The sequence below is a fragment of the Meles meles genome, chromosome X (assembly GCF_922984935.1).
Source record: "Meles meles chromosome X, mMelMel3.1 paternal haplotype, whole genome shotgun sequence".
NCBI lineage: Eukaryota > Metazoa > Chordata > Mammalia > Carnivora > Mustelidae > Meles > Meles meles.
In genome coordinates this window covers 86,230,753-86,252,652 of record NC_060087.1, presented here as the reverse complement: position 1 = coordinate 86,252,652, position 21,900 = coordinate 86,230,753, and the positions used below count along the sequence as shown (strand labels likewise).

The following is a 21,900-nucleotide window of genomic DNA, read 5'->3' as shown; positions in this document are numbered from 1 at the left end:
GGCACTGAAAAGATCTGGGAGGGGGAAACTATGAGATGGGTGTCAAAGCCCAAGGGAAAATAGTACCTAGAAGGAGGGGAATAATGCAGAGGAAGGTCATGCTAGTTTCTCCTGAAAAAAGACTCATTCCATCTCTTAACAATTAATGAGAGTGAAGGGGAAAGGAAAGAAAATTCTCAAATGAAGGCTAACAGACCCAAAATTCTCTAAAAGCCTTCTCTTGACTAACTCCCTTAGTTTGATCTGAATGCCCAGATCCCCCAGGGAAAATACATATGTCCTGAATACTGGAAAAGCCAATGTTACACAAAGTAAAATAAAGTATCAGGTTTGCATCATTTGGGTGAAATAAAAAATTCAGACAGTTTTAAGTGTACAGGATGAAGAAGAGGCTGAGGGAGGGAAGAAATGAAGATGAATCATAGAACAGGTTTGCAAAGCTGTGGTCTATATTGAACCCCCAAGCTAACACCAGTGAAAAGGAGGGCAGTAGTAGGTCTCACATTCATTTTTCTTTTTCCCCTACCTGGTCCCAGAAAGAAATTATGACGGCATAAACTGTTTATTTGGATAAATTATTTCAACAAGCATTTATAGAGTAAAGCTGAGAAAAGGCCATACTTGAATCTAGGATAGATGAATGGGTAGATCCCCTGCAAGGGATGATTTAGAGAAAGGGAGGAATAAAGGGCTTATAGACCAAGATTCAGGGAATGTTGGTGGCCTCTGTGGCTTTGGGGGCCTGAGTGGAGCTTCCTGTGGCCTGGGGGTGGTGGAAGAGTCTCTTTTGTCTCTGGAAAGAAGGAGGTGGCTGCCAAGGGCCCAGAAGTACCCACAGAGGGAGGTAAGAAGTGGACCTTGTTGTTACAGGATTTATTTTCCTTTGGTGCCCATGGTTCTTGGCCATGCCTCTTCTGAAGAGGGAAAAGGTAGGCCAGATGAAGAGTGGTGGGCAGCAGGGCAAAGTTCATTGAGCGATAGTAAAGTTTATTGAGTGATAGTAAAGTTTATTGAACCATAGTACAAAGCTCCCGAAGAGGGAGGGGACCTGAGAGGGCTGCCACGGAGTTTCTAAGTCTATGGGATTTTGGGGGCTTGTTGGTGAGCTGTTTTAATCTGACTAACCCTCCATGCACCTGCCATACAATCAGGTTTTTTTCATCTACCTGTCACATGGGAAAGGGTGGAGGGCTCCTTCTAGGGTGGGGTAAAATCTTTTTAAGTGTGGTTTCCTCTTAGGGCAGGGGCCTCTTGTCCCTGCCTGCCTTTCTTCCAACTATCCTTCGTCACTCATGAGCCTTTGCCCTGGCCAGTTCTCTGCTAAAGGGTCTGAGGCAGAAGGCAGAAGGACCCTCCCAGGTTAAGGAGGTGACGCTTAAGGCAAACATGGGGTGCTAGGATTAGGGGAAGAGTACTGGTAGAGCACAGGAGTCTGAACCTCCACCTCCCTCCATTGAGAGAGAGTGTGTGGCTTGTGAGGGAGGCCATGAGGTCAGATTATGGGGTCAGGGATGGAGCAAGAGCAAGGAGCCAGGGAGGAGTCGATGGGGATAATTCTGGAAGGAGAAGCACTTCTTGGCAGGTTCTGGGTGTGGCAGCCCAGGGAAGTCTTCAGTGGGCTACTCACATTACCTGGCTTGTACCCCTCCCTGGAGGCCTGAGGCTGTACCCCTCTGTCCCTGTGGAGGGGTCATCAACTGCTAGCATAATTAGAGCCCCAAACACCTCTCTCTCCCCTCAGAACCACACAGCCCAGGGTTCTGGGTGAAAGCTCCAGAATCTGCCATTCCTACCAGTCCCGATGTGAACCCCCTGCCCTGTCAAGGTGCCCTCTCCTCTGCCTGTCTTCTCCTCTCCCTTCCCTCTACAGCTCTATGCTGCCTCTCCTCCACACACTGTCTCCTCCTGTGGCACACTCTGTCTTCTCAGCCCTATCTCCTTCCTGACAAACTCCCTCAGGTCTGCATTCATTCCACTCCCTGCCTTAAATAAAATCAGCAGCCATCAACCTTGTCCTGCTCACAAGGATAGAAACCAATATACCTACGAAGAACAGGGGATCCCTAAGGACAGAGGATCATTTTTTATCACCCTCCAGTCTGAGGTCATGAGATGGGCAGGAGCAGGTATCCAGGGAAGTTCTTCTGTGATCTCTTTTTTCCTATTAATGTCCTCAGTCCTAAAAGAGCATGTGGACTTTCTGATTCCCATGTTTTTCATACACCCTGGCACCAAGATGACTTTGCATCATTCCTTGGGTATTCCCATTTGTTGGAGCAGGACAAGGTTAGCTTTGCCTCCTTGGGCTTCTTGGTGTCCTCTAGCTTGTAACCAGGGGGAGGCTTGGGAGGTGCTGAGCTTCCTAGTACCAAATTCTCATGAGTAGCTGCTTTCTCAGTACTGAGGGAGAAAGCAGAGGGTAGGTCAGCCCAAAGGACAGTCTTTTTTTTTTTTTTTTTTTTTTAAAGATTTTATTTATTTATTTGACAGAGAGATCACAAGTAGGCAGAGAGGCAGGCAGAGAGAGAGGAGGAAGCAGGCTCCCTGCAGAGCAGAGAGCCCGATGCGGGGCTCGATCCCAGGACCCCGAGATCATGACCTGAGCCGAAGGCAGCGGCTTAATCCACTGAGCCACCCAGGTGCCCCCAAAGGACAGTCTTATTGATGCCACCAGCTGTTGTCCAGAAGCAAAAGCTACAGTCTAACGAATCTACTCTACTCCTTCCCAAAGTGAACAGGAATGAAACTCATGAAATACCCATTTCCCTTTTTTGCCCCCACCCCTGTCCATCAACACATTTCTCAGGATACATTAGAGAAGAAAGCATTGCAATATTAACTAATGAGTGCAGATTTGACCCTGACCTAAGAGACAGGTCAGTTGTGATAAGGGCCTTTTGGGGAGAAATTCAGCCCATTTCAGCTTCCCTTTTCTTCATCTGTAAATGAGGTTGGTTAAAAACTCTATTTCACCGTATGACCCCCCCCCCAAAGCTTCTATATTTGATTCTTATTTATTTTTCCTCTATATTCCTAAAAGTAACATCACACATAAAGACACTGAACTTGATGCTTATATATATTCATTGACACAGAACTCCACAACATATATTATTTGGTGAAAAATATACAGTTTAGAAGAGCACTTATATTTGATCACTTATCTATATATCTATATCTATCTATCTTTCTATCTATATATATATATATTTGGGTACACAATTACAGATAAGTATCCGGAAGGGCACTCTTCAAAGGTCTGACAATGTTTATAAAAGGATGGAGAGTTTCCAGTAATTTGTATTTTCCTTCATTTTGTGAAGGTTTAACAGAATTATACTCCTTTCATTAAAAGAATAGTCATCAAGGAAATGGACACACACACAGAATAGACCCTTAGGCAGACAGAGGAGGGAGCAGGGACAGAGTTGAGTCCATCCCCTCCACTTTGGTGGCATATAAGACCTCTTCTGCCCCAAATAAAACCACTTTGTGGATTAATTAATGCAGACAGAAGTCTACTTCTCCCCACCCTGCTGTTTTTCCCGCATGAATACAGTTGAGGGTTCACTTAGGGCTCATTCTGATACCTTACTAAAGGCCCAGAGAGGTCATTGTGTTTGCTAGGAACCTCTTTGACTTCTCCTTCTCTGTATGTGTCAACTCCTGCAGGATGATGATGAGATTCTCAATCACCTGGGCCTTATTGCTCTCACTGTTACAGGTTTCCTTTAAGTGGCCCTCCTCACCACAATATGAACATAAGATTGTGTATTTTCACTTCCTGGCTCTACGCACATCCCAGGACCATTATTCTTATACCCAGAACCCCCACTGGTGCAAGGAGATTGAGCCCGGGAACTGTTGGTGCAATCAATGACCAGTATTGGATCAAGAGGTCTGGCCCTGCCTCTGAGGGATGGGGCTTCCAGGGATGTAAGTAGAGAGTCCTGAGACTCCACCAGGATCACATCCTCATCTGAGTCATCAAGGGTATCATTCACCTCTATTACGTTGCAGTCAGTGCCGCTGATTGCTATTGGCTGGGGGCCCTGAAATACTACAGGGCTTGTTGCCCTCTCCAAGATTACCTCAGACCTCTTGGGTCGCTTTGGTTTCATAAAAGTGTCATTCCAATCCTCTTCCTCCCTTATCATCTTGATTAACTCCAAGAAACTAGGAAAACGCTCCTGATCATTTGCATATATCCTGAGAAGATGTTTCAGCCTAAAGTGCAGGTCCCTATTTAGCTCATCTCCTAAAAGGAGCTGCTGCAGGCGAGTCTGGTTGGCATCTTTCTGAGCTATGATCCCTGCCTAAATAGCATTCTGGAGCTGCACTTCCAAACAGATCACATAAAGGAAGGCTTTCTCCCCTTGTGCCTGCAGAGTGTTAAAAAATTTACCATGAGCAGTGACACTGCTTTCAGACTCCCCAAACACCAGTTTCATCACCCACAAGAAATCAGCCACACTTAGATTGGGGTTGGTGGCCTGGAGCAAATGCATTACCTCCCGGGCAGGGCCCCTGAGTGTTTTCATTAAGTGTTTGAGCTTTTCCTCCTCAGACATATTCCAATCAGGCAGGACCCCACTGACGTGGATCAGCCAGTTTTCAAAGGTTTCTTCCCCTTGGGCTGGCACCACTCTCCCGAAGAACAACTTCACATTTCTTTCTGCCATGTGGACCCTTAAAGGACCAAGACTCCTCCCCAGGGACCTCAAAATTGAATGGGCCAAGGTAGCAAGGGTGTGTTTTGCTGCGGCTCTTACCCACCGGTGCAATGATGCTAGCCATGACGGATGACGGTTGTCTATCTGAATATAACAAGATGCTCAGACTTTTTCGAAGAGCCTAATCTGTAGGAGGAAGCAATGTTCCCGGGCTCTGACTTCCTTGTATCTCAATAGGGACTGTAAAGAAAAAGGGGGAAAAAAGGTCAATAAGGCAGTAGATTGCAGGGAAGGAGTCTGCAGTTGCTTTACTTTAATGAACACCCTGCAGTACCTTTTATATTTGTCCACTGACCTGAAAATACCCTGCAGGAGACTGGCAATTACAACTTTCTTGAGCTACCAGGGGTCCTCCTGCTAGCAGGGTTCCTTTCAGAGTTACATCCATCCCTTCTGGCCAGTCTTCCAGGAGGGAGGGCAACTGTTGCTTTGAATTCTAGGTGAAATAGTGTGTGTGGAGCTGTTGTTGGGCTCTCAGAATAAGAGTGCAATGGTCTAAATCTCATAGATTTGTGATAATAAGAGGTAATAAGATACCCTTGTCATTGTGTGTCAACTATACTCATATATAAAAAAATTAAAGATATCTGTTAAACTCACGTTTCAGATCTCAACCACACACCCTTTTCAAAAGTTTCTCCCCTTATTTCTCGGATTATAAAACATAAGCTCGGAAACAAGTGCACCCCTTTAATTCACTTCCAGCGTCTGCAGCAGGTGCCTTCCATGAAAAAGCTCCCTTCGGGGTAGGTCAACCTCTGTCCACTGGGGTTGCAGACCCCAGCCCTGACCTCCATCCAGTGCGGTTTGCAGATCCCAGTCCTCAGGGCGTCAAGACTGTGTCGGTCCCCTAGGATAGGGCAGAGAAGGGAAGGGTCAGAAGCAGCCTCATCCCTTGTCCCTACCTGCACCCCCAGCTCCGCTGTAGCTAGACAGGAAATTCCCTCTCCCACCTTCTGAATACAAGTCAAAGTGACCCCTTCCATTACATGTCCCCTGGGAAATTGTTGGCCTACCAGCTCTGCAATCAGCTGCACAGAATTCAAGTTCCGATTTGGCTTTGATGGCCTGCCACGGAGAAAGGGAGTAAGAGTTGGACACGCACCCTCACATATTCCTCCCCAGGAAGAGATGGGGAAATGCAAAGGGGATTCAAGGCAGACAGCTTGGGATCATCTCCTCCTTGTCCCTTACGACCCCTCCCTAAAAACTTCCCCTCTTTCAATCCAGGCAAATCCTACTCATTTGGCAGCACCCAGGAAAACCCTACCTCCTCCCTCGGCGCAGCTGGGCCATGGGAGTGCTCCTTCCCCGGCCTCGCAGTTCTCGATTCCCCAAGTGGGGAGCCTCCCAGTAGCGGTGGAGCTTCCCCTTCCTCTCTTCGCGCCGGTTAATCGCTCCCCGCAACCCCCTATCGGTTTTTTAATTTTTCTTTTTAATCTGTGCTGTGCTGGTGAGCAGCGGATGCTCCGGTGTGGACAGCTGCGGATGCCGCCTTTCAGTCCCCGCAGCCCTGTAGAGGAAAAGGATGACGCCTTCTCCGCCTCTGAGCGAACCGGAGCTGCGGGATGGAGCTGCACCGCATAGCCGCCCAGTCAGGGGGTAGCCAAGTCAAGGCGGCAAGGTTCCCACAGCAGCCGCGGCCGCCCCCGCCCACCGGCTGGGCCCTCCCAGCAGCCGCAGCTTCAGTTTGCCACTGCCCATTGACACAAAAGAGCTTGATGAGCGGGGCCGCGCGGCCAATCAGCGGGGCGCGGGGGCGACCTCTCCCCTCAGCCTCGGGCCCCGAGGCCATTGCTAGCAAAAGGGGGGAGCCGGCCTACGCGGGCTGCGGCACAGGGGCGCGGGAGCCAGCGCGGTGTCAAGTGCAGCTCAGACGCACCGACCGGGCCGATTTGCATTTTACCCGTGAGTTTGCTATTTCCCCTTCTCTTTTTTTCTACCTCACCCCTTCCAACTCGACTCTCCTCCCTCCGCGCTTTGAGACCGGATGCCTTAAACACGAGGTGGGACAGAAATCAAGTGAACAATAAAAGCCCCTCACGTTTGTATAGGGGGAAGGGGAGAAAGCATTTACTGAGCACTTTCTGCAGGCGAATGCGCTTGCCCGGACATCTCATATATTCTTCTCAGCAGCCCCGTGAAGGAGGTAGCGGTGTGCGGGATTAACAGAGAGGGCACTTCACCACTCAGGCAGTGGGGTGAGGAAGGGCAGAGCTGAGAGATCACACCCAAGTCAACACATCCGATTTCAAAGGCCTCCCCTTGTCAACACGCCTTTTTACTCTCAGATTGAGGGTTAGTAGAGAAAAGCCAAAGTGGAGATGGGAGGGGCCATTTGGAACTATATAGAATTAGTGAGCAAGGACTGTTAATCTCCATTGTACAGATGAGGAAACAGAGAGGTTCGGCGTCTTGCCCAGCATCACACAGCAAATAAGTTTCAGCATACGATTTTGCATCCAAGCCTATTATTCTAATGTTAACTATTTGCCCAGCTGAACTGCCTACTGAGTATTTTTACGTTGGTGGTCTCAAACCCACCAGCAGTCTTGGCATGATGGCAGTGTTGAGTGAGAGTGGTTGGGGGAGGCAGCAGAGAGTGGGGAAAAGAGCCTTAGGCAATTTTTGCAGGAACCATTGTACAGAAGAGGAAACTAATGCACTTTTCTTTCTCATTTTACACTATTTTTATGCTACAGTAAGCTGCCAGTTTATTAAAAAAAATCTACAGCTTATGAGCTCGAAGGAAACAAGGCTCAGAGGTGAGATGACTTGCCTGAAAGTACAAGGTGAAGCCAAAATTTGGATCAAATCTCTCTGACACCATAACCCATGCTATTAATCAGAGTATGGGTACAAGACTGGCTGCCTCAAAATCATTTTGGAAAGCTTGTTAGAAAGGCAGATTCCTGAGCTCTACCTCTGGGGGGATTCAGATTTACTAGGACTAAGGGTGGGGAGCGTGATTTATATTTGTAACCAGTGCTATAGTTAATTCTGAGGTGTAGAGAAGTTTATGAATCACTGCTGGAAACACCACATCATGCTGAGGGTAATAAGCAAATGGCCTGCTGCCAATATATCTGGCCACACAGCACATCGGTCATGACACGTAACTCCACTGAGCAGAGGTTCCTACCTAGGGTCCTTTCTGAAATCGTTTACAAAGAATTTGGACTCTGCGTATTTTTCTGAGTTCTTAGTTTTGGAGATTTTCAAGGAAGTCTGTGGCCCAGAAGTGATTTAAGAATCATTCCCCTGCCATCTTGGTAACATCTTCCTCTGTCAACTTGCACTTCAGGAAGAAGTATGAGAAATGAAACAGTTTGACCTAACTCCCGATCCCCAGCTCTCTACTGCTGATACAGCTCTTTCATTTCCTGGCTTGAGGACAGGTTGCTAGGTTGCCCTTCTGTGAGCTCTTGAGGGGACCTCTTCTTTGCTGGATTTGGCCTCACTGGCCCCAGAGCAGGAGCAACTCCATGGAAACGGCATGCAGAGCTGTCCTGCAGGGCTGCCAGCTTGAATGGGCTGTGATGCCAGTGGCTGGGAAACCGTCTCTATATTCTATGACTTCTGGTTCTTGGAGAGCAGATCTTACTTTCCTGATGTAAATTGTGGTTAAAAGGTTCCCTGCAGGGCCTGTTCTGGACTCCTGATTCTTGCAAGCAAATGAAAAATCTAACTGCTGTTGGGTTCATTTTCAACCTGCCAAGGTACTTCTCCTGATGCTCTTTTCTGCCTTCTTGTTTGACAAACCTGATACCTGGGGTTCTTTGAAGTAAACACTTAAAATTTGGAGATGAAGACTTTTATCTGAGGACTGTGGCCTTTCTTTTGTGGATGGGACAGTGTGGGATAGGTGGTGGAGGCTGGAGGGTGTGGGAGGTAGAGAGAAGGCTCTCCTCACGTGGTCGTGGTGATGGCGGCAGTAGCTCTTGGGTTTCCTTCAGACTTTTGCTTCTGCTCCCCAATGCCATGACATCTGACTCTAGGTCTCAGCAGATTCTTGTCCTTGTGTTTAAATTAGCTTCACTGCCAACTGAGGTGATCTGCAGCTGGTGGAGATGGGATCAAATAGGACAAAGAATAGATCCTAGAGTTCTGACCCCCCGCCCCCGCAAAAGTGAAAGGAAATGGATTGTGTAAAGGTGCCTGGATTGGGCCCTTCAAACAAAGCAAGGATCTCTTTGGAAAAGGCTGAGAGGAGGATTTGCTAAGCTGGCTCCATTTGGATACAGAGCATCCCTTATCTCTGGCTTCATGTGTGGGAGTGTGTTCCAATTCATGGCTCTAATGAGACCACATTTTCCAATTTCAACAAAGAAACCTTAAAAGCCTGAATGTTAGGGAGATAAAGCTTTTCAGTTGAAACAATAATAGTTTTCCTTGGCTGCCTGCCTCCCCTGTGCCAGGAACTTTCCATCTGTTATCTCATTTAAGCTTCTCCGCAGCTCTGTTAGACAGGCATTGTTATTCCATTTTGCAGATAGGGAACCAAGTAACTTATATGAGGCCACACAACTTAGAAGTAGAGACAGGGGACTCCAGCCCTCTTAGGGCTATCAAACTCCAAAGGCCATGAACAAATTTGTTCTGCTGTCTCCCAAACAAGCAATTTAAAATGAACTCTGCAAAAGACCCAACCCAGTATGTTAGACTGATTTCAGCCTTTAGAAAAAGTGTGGTCACAATCTAATCTTTCTTTCTGGGATCTCTTCTTTTTAATGAAACTATTAATATAATTTACGGAGCAATTTATATACTGAGTACTGTGCTGAGAATTTTATATACTTCATCTCATGCAAGCTTCATGACAGATAAGGATACTGAAGCTTAGAGAAGTGAAGAGACTTGACCGAGGTCATATAGCTAGCAGGTGGCACAGGGAAATAAATCCATACCCAGGGCTGTATGACTCCAGAGCCTGTGTCTTTATGCTTTACCACATTGCAGTGGGGGAAGAAAATATGGCCCTTATTCTAAATTCACTTATCTATACCAGCCTCAGCTCTATTTCCTTTCCAAGGCCTGCACCCAAAGCTGTGTACCACTTATGCTTTTAGGTCTCTTGTGCCTTAGACCTCTTCCTCGGCCTAGAATGGCTGCCCTCACTCCAAATGAAAGCCTGCTCACTGATTAAGGATCAAGTCAGATGCCCCTCCTGGGAGGAATTTCTTGGCTGCTCCCTGTCCAAGATAACATAAATTGCTCCTGTCTTTCTGCTCTGACCTTGATTAGTGTGCCCTTTATTTTGCCTTCCAGTATAGTTTAGCTCATTGTTGACTGTCTGTCCCACTAGATCCCTAAGCCCTTGAAGGCAGGTACCAAGTCCTGTTCATTTCTGGCTTCACAGTAATTTACGCACAAGTGATTTAGTAGCCGATCAGTAAGGGGTTGCGAGCTGTGGTGGAGGGAGGCCATGAATGAACAGATAAACGTGGGGCTGGATCCTGGGGTGGTCACACAGCTGTCCCTCTGGACTAGATGGGCCAGGGCAGTCTGAACCCCCCTGGGTTCACTTTTCTGGGCTATAGACATAGGAGCCACAACACGGATTCTAGGGAGTAACTGCTCAATGTTGACTCCTGACGCATTCTGTGGTCTGTACTTCAGAATTCATGTCAAGGGGCCAGACCATCCAGAGTTGTTTATAAGAACATCTTTGCATTTGCAGAAGAAAAGTCTTCCCTGCCTCCCATGTGAACACAGGATTTGTTCCACCATACCTCTTCATCTCCTTCTGACTGATCTGAGAGTGTCCTGTAGGAACATGTGCTCCTTGGAGACAGATGGTGAAGTCAGGAAGCATCTTTTTTTTAATGCTTTTTATTGAGGCCGCTATAGCGCGGATGCTTAACCACTTTATCTCACTTTATTAATCTTTGCAACAAGCTTTGGAGGTAGGTCTGTTGTGGCTATTTCATAACTAAAGACGCAGAGAATGAGTGAAATGTCTTGCCTAAGGTCACACAACTAAGGGATAGAGACAGAATTCAGTATTGGATCTCTGCCCCCCACAAGCCTGGCATCATAACAGGAGAATACATGGGAAAAAAGTAGATTCTCCTCCTCCCCCACAAAATAGGAAGAATTGCATTTTTAAAATGATGAATAGATATTTAAGCTAAGGCATTTCTAAATTACTGTTCACCTTTAATTCCTGAAAATGATTGGCAAAAATGGCAGGAGGAATTGAAGAGGGAAAAGCAAGATTCTGCTATTAAAAGTTGGTCCAAATTCCCCCAGGTCAGCCCCCAGTGACATGCAAAATATGAGGATGCCTAGAGAGCATTACACCCCCTCAGCTCATTTTATACCTGAGATGGATGATCCTCCAAGATGTCAATAAATTTCTAAAGGTCATAAGGAAGTTGATAACAGAGCTGGCACTTAGAATGCTAGTCTGCCAAATTCTAGCCCAGTGTTTCCGCCAAGTCCACATGTCTTATGCAGTCAGTCAACACATGTTTATAGGTTAATCAGGAGAATGTGGAACATTACTGCGCTTTGAGGTAGAAGAGAGGGCAAACATTTCCTTCACTACCCATCTTTAGGTGCAGATCAGATTTGGAGGAAGAAGTTCCTTGGTAGTAGATCTGGGGAATGTTGGGAGTGCCTGTGGCTTTGGGGACCTGAGTAGAGCTACCTGTGACCTGGGTGTGTGTGGGGGGGTCTCTTAGCTCTAGAGAGACAGAAGTAGCCAGCTGGGACCCAGAAGTGCCTCCAGAGGGATGCAAGAGTGGGCCTCATAAGCGTTTGCTCTGGCCAGTTCTCTGCTAAAGGGTGTGAGGCAGAAGGCAGAAGGACCCTCCCAGGTTAAGGAGGTGACGCTTAAGGCAAACATGGGGTGCTAGGATTAGGGGAAGAGTACTGGTAGAGCACAGGAGTCTGAACCTCCACCTCCCTCCATTGAGAGAGAGTGTGTGGCTTGTGAGGGAGGCCATGAGGTCAGATTATGGGGTCAGGGATGGAGCAAGAGCAAGGAGCCAGGGAGGAGTCGATGGGGATAATTCTGGAAGGAGAAGCACTTCTTGGCAGGTTCTGGGTGTGGCAGCCCAGGGAAGTCTTCAGTGGGCTACTCACATTACCTGGCTTGTACCCCTCCCTGGAGGCCTGAGGCTGTACCCCTCTGTCCCTGTGGAGGGGTCATCAACTGCTAGCATAATTAGAGCCCCAAACACCTCTCTCTCCCCTCAGAACCACACAGCCCAGGGTTCTGGGTGAAAGCTCCAGAATCTGCCATTCCTACCAGTCCCGATGTGAACCCCCTGCCCTGTCAAGGTGCCCTCTCCTCTGCCTGTCTTCTCCTCTCCCTTCCCTCTACAGCTCTATGCTGCCTCTCCTCCACACACTGTCTCCTCCTGTGGCACACTCTGTCTTCTCAGCCCTATCTCCTTCCTGACAAACTCTCTCAGGTTCTCAGATCTACACTCAGCATTCATTTCTTCTTGATCCCGAGTTGCCTTCCTGTGTCCTGGATCCCCAGTTACCTCTCACCTACCCAACCACCTGCTAGCTCCCAACCTTTTCTGGGGTGAGATCAGTAGTTTGGCGCCCTTGAACTGTATCTTACCTCAAGTACAGGGCTTCTGAACCAAGGATGATTTTGCTTCCCAGGGGGCATATGGCATTGTCTGGAGATGATTTTGATTATAGTAGCTGGGCTGATTTCAACTGGTGCTACAGGCATTCAATGAGTGTTAGCCAGGATGCTGCTAAACATTCTACAATACACAGGACCAGCAGCTACAACAAAGAATTGTCTGGACGGGCACCTGGGTGGTTCAGTGGGTTAAGCCGCTGCCTTCAGCTCAGGTCATGATCCCAGGGTCCTGGGATCGAGTCCCGCATCAGGCTCTCTGCTCAGCAGGGAGCCTGCTTTCCTCTCTCTCTCTCTCTCTCTCTCTCTCTCTGCCTGCCTCTCTGCCTGCTTGTGGTCTCTCTGTGTCAAATAAATAAATAAATCTTTAAAAAAATAAAAAAAAAAGAATTGTCTGGCCAACAATGTCACATGCTGTCAAGTTTGAAAAATTCCTACTCTATTATATAGCTACAGAACCATAAGGGTAGGCTTGGAAATAGCTAGGTGTGGAACATTTTGGTGCTGACCTTCTAGGAACAGCTACTCTTTCAGTTCCTCAACTGGAAAGGGAGGGTGGACAGAGCATTGCCATGAAACAGCCAGGACACTGGCAGGATTCTGCAGACAGAGAGGTGAGGGAGATTCCTCAATCCCCACATTCACTACCAGCTTTTAGAGAAAGAATTGGACTACAGCTTCTGAATGCATTTCTGCCTCTCTGAGATAGTGCCGCTCTTTGGAAAGAGAATAGCAACTTATTGTTCTAGCAGTTTATCAAATGCAAAACTTCATGTGGTGAAAGTTGAGTGTAATAGGTTTTTGAGCCCTCTTTCCCCGGTTTTATTTTCTTCAGTCACAAATCTTCTTTCAATATTAGAATATTTGATTTGTTGGTAAAACATGGTAGGATGACTCATTTCAGGAAAAAAAAAAAGAAAAAGAAAACTGCCTTTGTTTTAATTTGAGGTTGATGACTTCTTTTTTTAAAAAAAACAAAACTCTTTTTTATTTTTCAAGATTTTATTTATCTGAGAGAGATTGAGAGAATGAGTGGGAGGAGGGGCAGAGGGAGAAGCAGGCTCCCTGACCAGGGAGCCTGCCGTGGGGCTCGATTCCAGAACCCTGAGATCATAGCCTAAGCCAAAGGCAGACGCTTCACCGACTGAGCCACCCAGGCACCCAAGTTTGTTGACTTCTTATATGCCTATTTCTTTGAAACTGGCCCAAAGCATTACTTTTTTCCTTAGGTCCATTTTTCTTGGTGCTTTGTTTCTCACTAAGCCATGAAAATGCCCCCAACAAATTTAATGGGTCAGTCTAACTTCTCTTTTTCCACTCTTGCCAGTATCTTCCATCTGTATTCAGTCGTCTTCAGCATGGAGGAACCGAACCACTGTCCTGGAAAGGAGCTACAGCACAGGACACGAGTGGAGTCTCCAGGAAAGAAAAGCTGGCACTCCCAGGCCTATGCCCTTGGGGCCGTTTCCAACTTTGTGTCTACTTTTCTGACTTTCCCCATCTATAAGGTTGTGTTCCGGCAACAGATCCATGCTGTGGCAGCATCAGTGGCTGTGCGACAACTTTGGCATGAAGGCCCTCAGTACTTCTACCGGGGAATATACCCACCTCTTCTCTCTAAGACATTGCAAGGGACTCTGTTGTTTGGGACTTATGATAGCCTGCTGTGTTCTCTCTCTCCCGTTGGGCCACACTCCCTGAGACACCGCTGGGCTGCAGGGCTCATGTCGGGTGTGGTGGAGGCTGTGGCACTGAGCCCCTTTGAAAGGGTGCAAAATGTGCTCCAGGATGGTCGCAAGCAAGCTCGCTTCCCCAGCACCATCAGCATTCTCAAGGAGTTCAACTCTTATGGGCTATGGGGGCGGCTGTCACTGGGCTACTATCGTGGTTTCTGGCCTATCCTTCTGAGGAACAGCCTGGGGAGTGCTCTGTATTTTTCCTTCAAGGACCCCATCCAGGATGGCTTGGCAGAGCAAGGCCTGCCCCATTGGGTTCCTGCCTTAGTGTCTGGGAGCGTCAATGGAACAATAACCTGCCTAGTCCTGTATCCTCTGATTGTGCTGGTGGCCAATATGCAGTCCCATGTTGGCTGGCAGAGCATGCCAAGCCTGTGGGCCTCTGCCCAGGATGTGTGGGACACGCGGGGACGAAAGGTGTTTCTGATCTACCGTGGAGGCTCCCTTGTCATCCTAAGGTCCAGTGTGACATGGGGCCTCACCACAGCTATCCATGACTTCCTGCAGACGAGGTCTCATTCCAGGAAAGAGCTAAAGACTGACTAACTGCAGGAAGTGTGGCTATGGCAACTTTGTTATCCTAAGCCTTCCCAGGTCGGTCTAAATACCTTACTTCTTTGGCTTGGTTACCTACTACAACCATTCTTCAGTATCTTTGAACTGCCAATGCATGGGAGAAATTCCCAACTACCAGCCTGTTGGTACAAACAAAGGCCAACAGGGTTCTTTGGTCAGAAAGAGAAAGTCATTTCATCCCATCCACAGTTTCAACAGCCTTGGACCCAGGAGGCCCTTGAAAAACTTGTAACCTTGATGAAATGTCATTCTTTTAAGTAATTCCTTGACAGTAAGAAGAAACGTTGAAAGATGACCTTAGTTAGGCACTATGAGTTCTGGAATCCCTCTAGTTGTCCTTTGGACCGAACTTAGTGGAGGACCAGGGACTCCAGTTTCAAAGAACTAAGCTTGAGGCTTAGGATGTGGATTCCACAGAACTCCTTGGATGGCTGGCTGCATTTCCAAGATATTGTTCACTATCCCTACTGCCACCACTCTCACTTCTCAGGGTTGGGGGCTCTAGTTTCAGTCAGGCTGGCAGCTGGAGCTGGAAACCCGAAATTAGACTTGCCTCAACTGATCAGCTGTCACAGGAACTGATGGAGCTGGATATAGGAGTGGAAAGAAGTATTGTCACTAGATGGGTGGAAAGAATAGACTTTGAAGGAAGAGATTTGGTTGCATGAGAAAAATTTACTCTAGAAGGCTTGGTGTTATCTGGCAGGATATTTTTGATAGCAAGGTAAAAACATTGCCTAGAAACCACTTGAGTTTCTCTAGGAAATCTGGAAGTATAATGACCATATCTCCTCACAAATAATTGTATATTTTATTGCTGTGGATAAATACAGTCACTGTGACAAAAAGATCAGAAATCTTCACCTGTCATGTGGAGCCATTCGACATATGGCCCCCATATAACTTGCAGCATTTTATCACACCACTGCCACTGACATAGATCCCATAAAAAGCACTAAACCGGACTATTGTTCTCTCTCCAGACATGCCATGAACTTTCCCATGGCCGTGCTTTGGCCCACACAATTTCTCCACTTACAGTGCCCCTTCCTCACATGCCAGTTTGTAAAAAATCCTTCCAGTTCCTCAAAGCCTAGCTCAGATGCCACCTTCTCTATGGAGACTCTTCTGATTTCCCACACCTGAATGTGGCATTAGTCTCTTGTGACTCCCCCTTTCTAAGAACACTGCATACATGGCACTGATTCCATTATATCACTGAGTTTCTGTGACCCTGTGTTCTTGTTGGTGTTCTTCAATACCTCCTACTAGACTGTAAAACTCCTTGAAAGCAGAGATTCTTGTATGCATTTTAAAATCTCCTGTTGTGCCTAGGTGCTCAATAATGTTGGCTGAATTATTGAATTGATTATCAATCTGTGATATGATCTTTATCCTCAGGGTGCTGTCCCTTGTACGTGAAAATAATGTTATTGACTTGCCGTCAGCAAGACACATGCCTTTGGGGTGTGGTTTTGTTTTCTTTTATTAGTGGATTTAGTTTTGTGCTAATGATAATGATGCTGCTGCTGATGATAATTAATAATAATAATAAATGACTTTCAACTGGGACATTTGATGATTTTGTGTTATTGATGGCATGTTTGCTATGAGCAACACCATAGGAACTAAAATTTCACAAACAGAAACATATTACATAACTGTCCCAATCATTTCAACTCTGGAACTTTGAAGATTTCCAAGATGACATATGTTGCAGCTTTCCTTGTAGATGATTGTGATAATGACCTCCACTTGTACCTTCTCACCTAAGTGAATTTGTCATTAAAAATAATCTAAATATAGATTCTAGCCATGAGAATTCCTCACTTAATATCATAGAAATTAAAGACACAGCAGTAGGCAATATGAGATCAGAATGCATTTTCCAGCAAGGTCACTAGAAAATAGCTGGTCCAGAATAGCCGCAGAAGAGTTCCCATATCTGGTCCTTGTGCAGACTTGGATGGGGTAGGATGGTACTGTGGATGCTAGGACAGCGAATATACTGTCTGCACGAAGAAAGGAAAAATAGAATAGTTCTTTTTCAAGGCAAACTCATAAGGAAGAAAATATCTACAAAAATTCATAGCTTACAGCTGTGGGTTTATAAAATATCTTTATTTATTGGAAAGAGAGAGCACAAGCACGAGTCGGGGAAAGGCAGAAGAAGAGGGAGAAGCAGACTCCCCGCTGAGCAGGGAGCCAGATGCCGGTCAATCCCAGGACCATGGAATAAGACCTGACCTAAAGGAAGACGTCTGGCAGATGCTTAATCCCTGAGCCACCCAGGTACCCCTATAGTTGTGGCTTTTACGCTAAAAGGGAGATAAACTACCGTACTCCCCCATCTTTTAATCCAACAGATGCATTCATTTATTTCCAAGTATGCTGTGGATTTCCACTTATGCCACTGTGTCAGCCCATGTCTCTTTCTCCATTTTAAATTCTTATTTAGAAATAATTTCAAGTTTATAGAAAAGTTTTTTTTTATAGTCCAAAATGAATTTGTCTGTTTTTATTTTAAAAAGCACATCTGCTAAAAACAAGCAATGCAATTTTCCTCTGAATAATATTAAAAATAACAAGATTTATATGATTCTGAGTGTGAGGTCGGTATCTTGGTAACATCATAGAAAAGTTGCCAACATAAGTCAAATATAAAGAACACCTATATATACTACCCAAATTCACCCACTGTTAATATTTTAGCCCATTTACTTTATTGAGCACCTCATTCCCTAGCTACATACACACACACAATATTTTTCCCTGAACTACTCAGGAATTAAAATCTTAATATTTCTAGAGTCAATGTTTGTAGATTCAAATTACTTTTCAAAGAATGTGTTTTATCTCTATGACAATGGCACAGTTACTGTATGGATGTTCCCCAAATTAGCAGTGGCTCAACTTGTGATTTTTTGTCTTTATGATGGTGTGAAAGCAATAGGTAATCAGTAGAAACTGCACTTTGATTTTTGAATGTTGATCTTTTCTGTGGCTAGTGATAAGTGGTAGACACTCTTATGAGCTGGGCAGCAGCGAAGACCTGAGGCCGCCAGTCACACAGCTGAGCCCACACAATCAGGAGGGTAAACAATCAATACACTGACAACCATGCTGTACCCACACAACTATTCCATTTTTCACTTTCAGTGTAGTATTTAACAAATTACATGAGATATTCAACATTTTATTATAAAATGGGCTTTGTGTTAGATGATTTTGCCCAGGTATAAGCTAATGTAAATGTGCACATTCAAGTTGAGCTAAACTATGATGTTTGGTAGGTTAGGTGTATTAAATGCATTTTTGACATAAGATATTTTCAGCTTCCATGCTCTTGGGTTGATCAGGGTGTAACCCCATGTTAAAGAAAATCTATAGAATATTAAAAATGAAAATTTGTGAACTATTTTAAATTTACATTTGTGGTAATTGTTTAAATTCACTATATTTGCCCTTATAGAAAATTTACGTTATGTATGTTAATACTTAAAGGTATGTAATTTTAATATTAACATGAATTTACAACTAAAGCACGTTATAATTTAAATTATCAATTTAAATTGATTTTTCAAATTGCTTTGTATAAGAACCTAGGCAAAATTATATAAACCTATCACCTTTTTCCATTTAAGTCTTCCAAGTAAAGTTTAAGAGTGTAATAGTTTTCTAGTAATTTTAAATATCAATATTTTGTTTGTGATGTTAATGTAGTTACATTCCCTGTCATTTAAAAAATGATTTTTGGACTTGAGATCAATAAAATAAGGAGGTAATAAATATCTGTGTCTATTTAAACTTACAAAATGTAGAATTTAATGCTAACGTTACTTAGTATGAAAAGTTGAAAGAAAAAGAATAAAAATCCCCCTATGAACCCTGTGTATTTTTGTCTTAAATATAAACTACATCAGCTTTTCTAAAGCTCAGGGTCAAATAACTAATGTATTACTATTATTGTTACATGGTTTATTGAGACTTAATTTTGCTCTTAAAATTTATTTTTAAACATTAAGTAGTATTATAGTTTACATTTTTGGAATAACTGCATAGAGTATAGTATATTCAAGTGAATAAAATAATGTTCTATATGAGAGAAAAAGCACCATAATAAATCAGGAAAAAAGTGAAAAGTTTTCATAAACAAATAAATAAAAAATATTCTATTTCCCTATATTCTCAAACTTCTCTGTTTCTTTTGTACCACCTTTCTTGTCCTCAAATCTTCAACATTTCTTCACCCATCCTCAAGCCCAGGTGGTGACCTTGCTTTCCATTTCCTTAAGAGAAGCATTCAGAATAGAACTTCCAGTTAAAAGAACATTTATAGTCATCCATGTAATGACCACCCAAGACAAGAAATAGAACATCTTGATAACCCCCACCCCTTCATTGTCCCTGCCTTCAGTCCCCCACCAATGATGACATTCCTTTCCCCATCCTAGAGGTAACCTTGACTATTGTGCTGGACTATTGTGACACAATTGCTTTCCTTTAAGGTTTTTTTCTTCTATATAAGATTCTCTAAATGCAGTTTTGTTTCACAGATATTTGAGCTTTATGTAATTAATATATTTGGAATTGTGACTATCTTCTTTCATTCTACATTATTTATAAGATTCATCCATGTTGTTCCAGGTAACTGTAAATGTCATTTCTTTTTTTAAAAATGTGACAAATTTACTTTAAAAAGTCTTTTTTTCTTAGAGCAGATTTAGATTCACAGAAAATTTGAGAGGAAGGTACAGAGAGTTCTAATATACTCCTTGCTCCCACACATTCATAGCCTCCCCTATTATCAACATCCCACACAAGTGTTGTATATTTTTCACCATTGATTAACCTACATTGATACATCATTATCAACCAAAGTCCATAGATTACTTTAGGGTTCACACTTACTGTTGTGTATTATATGGGTTTGGACAAATATATAATGACATATACCCACCATTATAGTATCATACAGAGTGGTGTCAATTTCCCTAAAACCATCTGTGATTCACCTATTCAGCTCCCACTTCAACCCACTTCTGGTAACCACTGATAGTTTTTTTTTTTAAGATTTTATTTATTTATTTGACAGAGAGAGAGATCACAAGTAGGCAGAGAGGCAGGCAGAGAGAGAGAGAGAGAGGGAAGCAGGCTACCTGCTGAGCAGAGAGTCTGATGCGGGACTCAATCCCAGGACCCTGAGATCATGACCTGAGCTGAAGGCAGCGGCTTAACCCACTGAGCCACCCAGGTGCCCCACCACTGATTGTTTTATTGTCTCCATAGCTTTGCCTTTTCCAGAATGTCACATAGTTGAAATCATGTATGTAGCCTTTTTATTTTTTTAATATTTTATTTATTTATTTGACAGAGAGAGAGAGAGATCACAAGTAGGCAGAGAGGAAGGCTGGGGGGTGGGGGAAGCAGGCTCCCTGCTGAGCAGAAAGCCCGATGTAGGGCTCGATCCCAGGACTCTGAGACCATGACCTGAGCTGAAGGCAGAGGCTTAACCCACTGAGCCACCCAGGTGCCCCGCATGTAGCCTTTTTAGACTGACTTTTTTTTAGAGTACATATTTAATATGTAAATATTAACACGTTACCACACAAGCCATGGGCCAAATAAAAATCAAATGGCAAATCAAAATATGTCTCACAACAAAAGAAAAAGAAAACACAATATTCCAAAATTTATGGGATGCTGCAAAAGCAGATGTTAGAGTAAAATTAATGCTATAAATGCATGTATTGAGAAAAAATTCAAATAAACAACTTAAAATTACACCACAAGGAAATATAAAAAGAATGAACTTAGCAGAAATCTAGTAGAGGAAGGAAATAACAAAGAAAAATCAGATATAAATAAAATAGAGACCAGAATAAACAATAACATAACATTGAATGTAATGACAAGTTTTTCCAAGAAAACAAGCAAAATTGGCAGTGCTTTAACTACATTTAGTAAGAAAAACGAGAGAAGACTCAAAAGTCAAGATGAGAAATGGAAAACAAAACAAGAGACAACCACATAAATACGCAGTGTGATAACAGCTTACTATAAACAATTATATACTAACAATCCAGATAACTTAGAAAAAAATGAAAAATTCCTTAAAAATCACAGGATACCAAGATTGGCTCATGAATCTTGAATCCAAGAAATAGGAAATCTTCTTAGACCAAGAACAAGAATGAAAGATGAATTAGGAATCAAAAACCTCCCAGCACAAAAAAGCCCAAGACCACATGGTTTCATTGGTGAATTTTACCAAACGTTTAAATTAAAAAAAAGATTTTATTTATTTATTTGAGAGAGTGAGCAAGCACAAGAAGGGGAACAGCAGAGGGAGAGGGAGAAGCAAGGATCCCAGGACTCTGGGATCATGACCCAAGCCAAAAAGATGCCCAACTGACTGAGCCAGCCAGGCATCCCTCTACCAAACATTTAAAAAAATGATTAATCTTTATCAAAATAATCAAATCAAATCAAAATAATGATCTTCATCAAAATTTTAAAAATAATGAAATAAAAGGAACACTTACAAAATCATTCCATGAGGCCAGTATTACCCTGATACCAAAACAGGATAAAAACAATATAAGAGCAAAAAAGTCTACTTTGTCTGATATAAGTATTGCTACTCTCACTTTCTTTTGGCAGCCATTTGCGTGTTGTTTCTCCACTCCCTCACTTTCAATCTGCAGCTGTCTTTAGGTCTAAAATTTGTCTCTTACCGTAGGCAGCATACAGATAGTTCTAAGTCTTTTTTACCCATTCTATGTCTTTTGATTGGTGCTTTTAGTCCATTTGCATTCAGAATAATTATTGGTAGATACATATTTATGCCATTTTATTACTTGTTTTTTCATTGTTTCTGGGGATTTTCTCTGATCTTTTCTAGTCTTTTTCATTTTTGGTCTCTCCTTTCCACTCAAAATGTTCCCTTTACTATTGCAGGGCTAGTTTAGTCGTCACAAACTCCTTTTGTTTCTGTTGTCTGGGAAACTCTTTATTTCTCCTTCTATTCTGAATGATAACCTTGCTGGATAGAATCTTCTTGGTTGCAGATTTCTCTCATTCAGCACTTTGAATATACCATGCCACTCCCTTCTGGCTTGCCAACTTTCTGTTGAGAAATTGCCAGCTAGCCTTATGGATTTTCCCTTGTAAGTTAAGGATTTCTTTTATCTTGTTGCTTTTGAGATTTTTTCCTTATCACTATTATTTTGCAAATTTAATTACATGT

At 43.8% G+C, this 21,900-nt stretch overlaps 2 protein-coding genes across 2 annotated transcripts; one reads left to right on the top strand and one right to left on the bottom strand.

The window, feature by feature from the left end:
* Positions 1 to 3,220: 3,220 nt before the first annotated feature.
* Positions 3,221 to 6,369, bottom strand: ZCCHC18 (zinc finger CCHC-type containing 18). The gene is given in 6 exon segments (XM_045995492.1): positions 3,221 to 3,633; positions 3,636 to 3,800; positions 3,803 to 4,746; positions 4,748 to 4,913; positions 5,525 to 5,583; positions 6,004 to 6,369. Coding segments are annotated over 4 exon segments (1,221 nt in total). The 5' UTR covers positions 4,798 to 4,913; positions 5,525 to 5,583; positions 6,004 to 6,369; the 3' UTR covers positions 3,221 to 3,571.
* Positions 6,370 to 6,575: 206 nt separating this feature from the next.
* Positions 6,576 to 16,212, top strand: SLC25A53 (solute carrier family 25 member 53). The gene is made up of 2 exons (XM_045995681.1): positions 6,576 to 6,641; positions 13,667 to 16,212. Exon 2 carries the CDS (start codon positions 13,698 to 13,700, stop codon positions 14,619 to 14,621), a length of 924 nt encoding a protein of 307 aa, XP_045851637.1. The 5' UTR covers positions 6,576 to 6,641; positions 13,667 to 13,697; the 3' UTR covers positions 14,622 to 16,212.
* The last annotated feature ends 5,688 nt before the right edge of the window (positions 16,213 to 21,900 follow it).

Bases quoted from the DNA above. Each gene is read 5' to 3' on its own strand.
- SLC25A53 (XM_045995681.1), top strand. From the start codon at position 13,698: ATGGAGGAACCGAACCACTGTCCTGGAAAGGAGCTACAGCACAGGACA.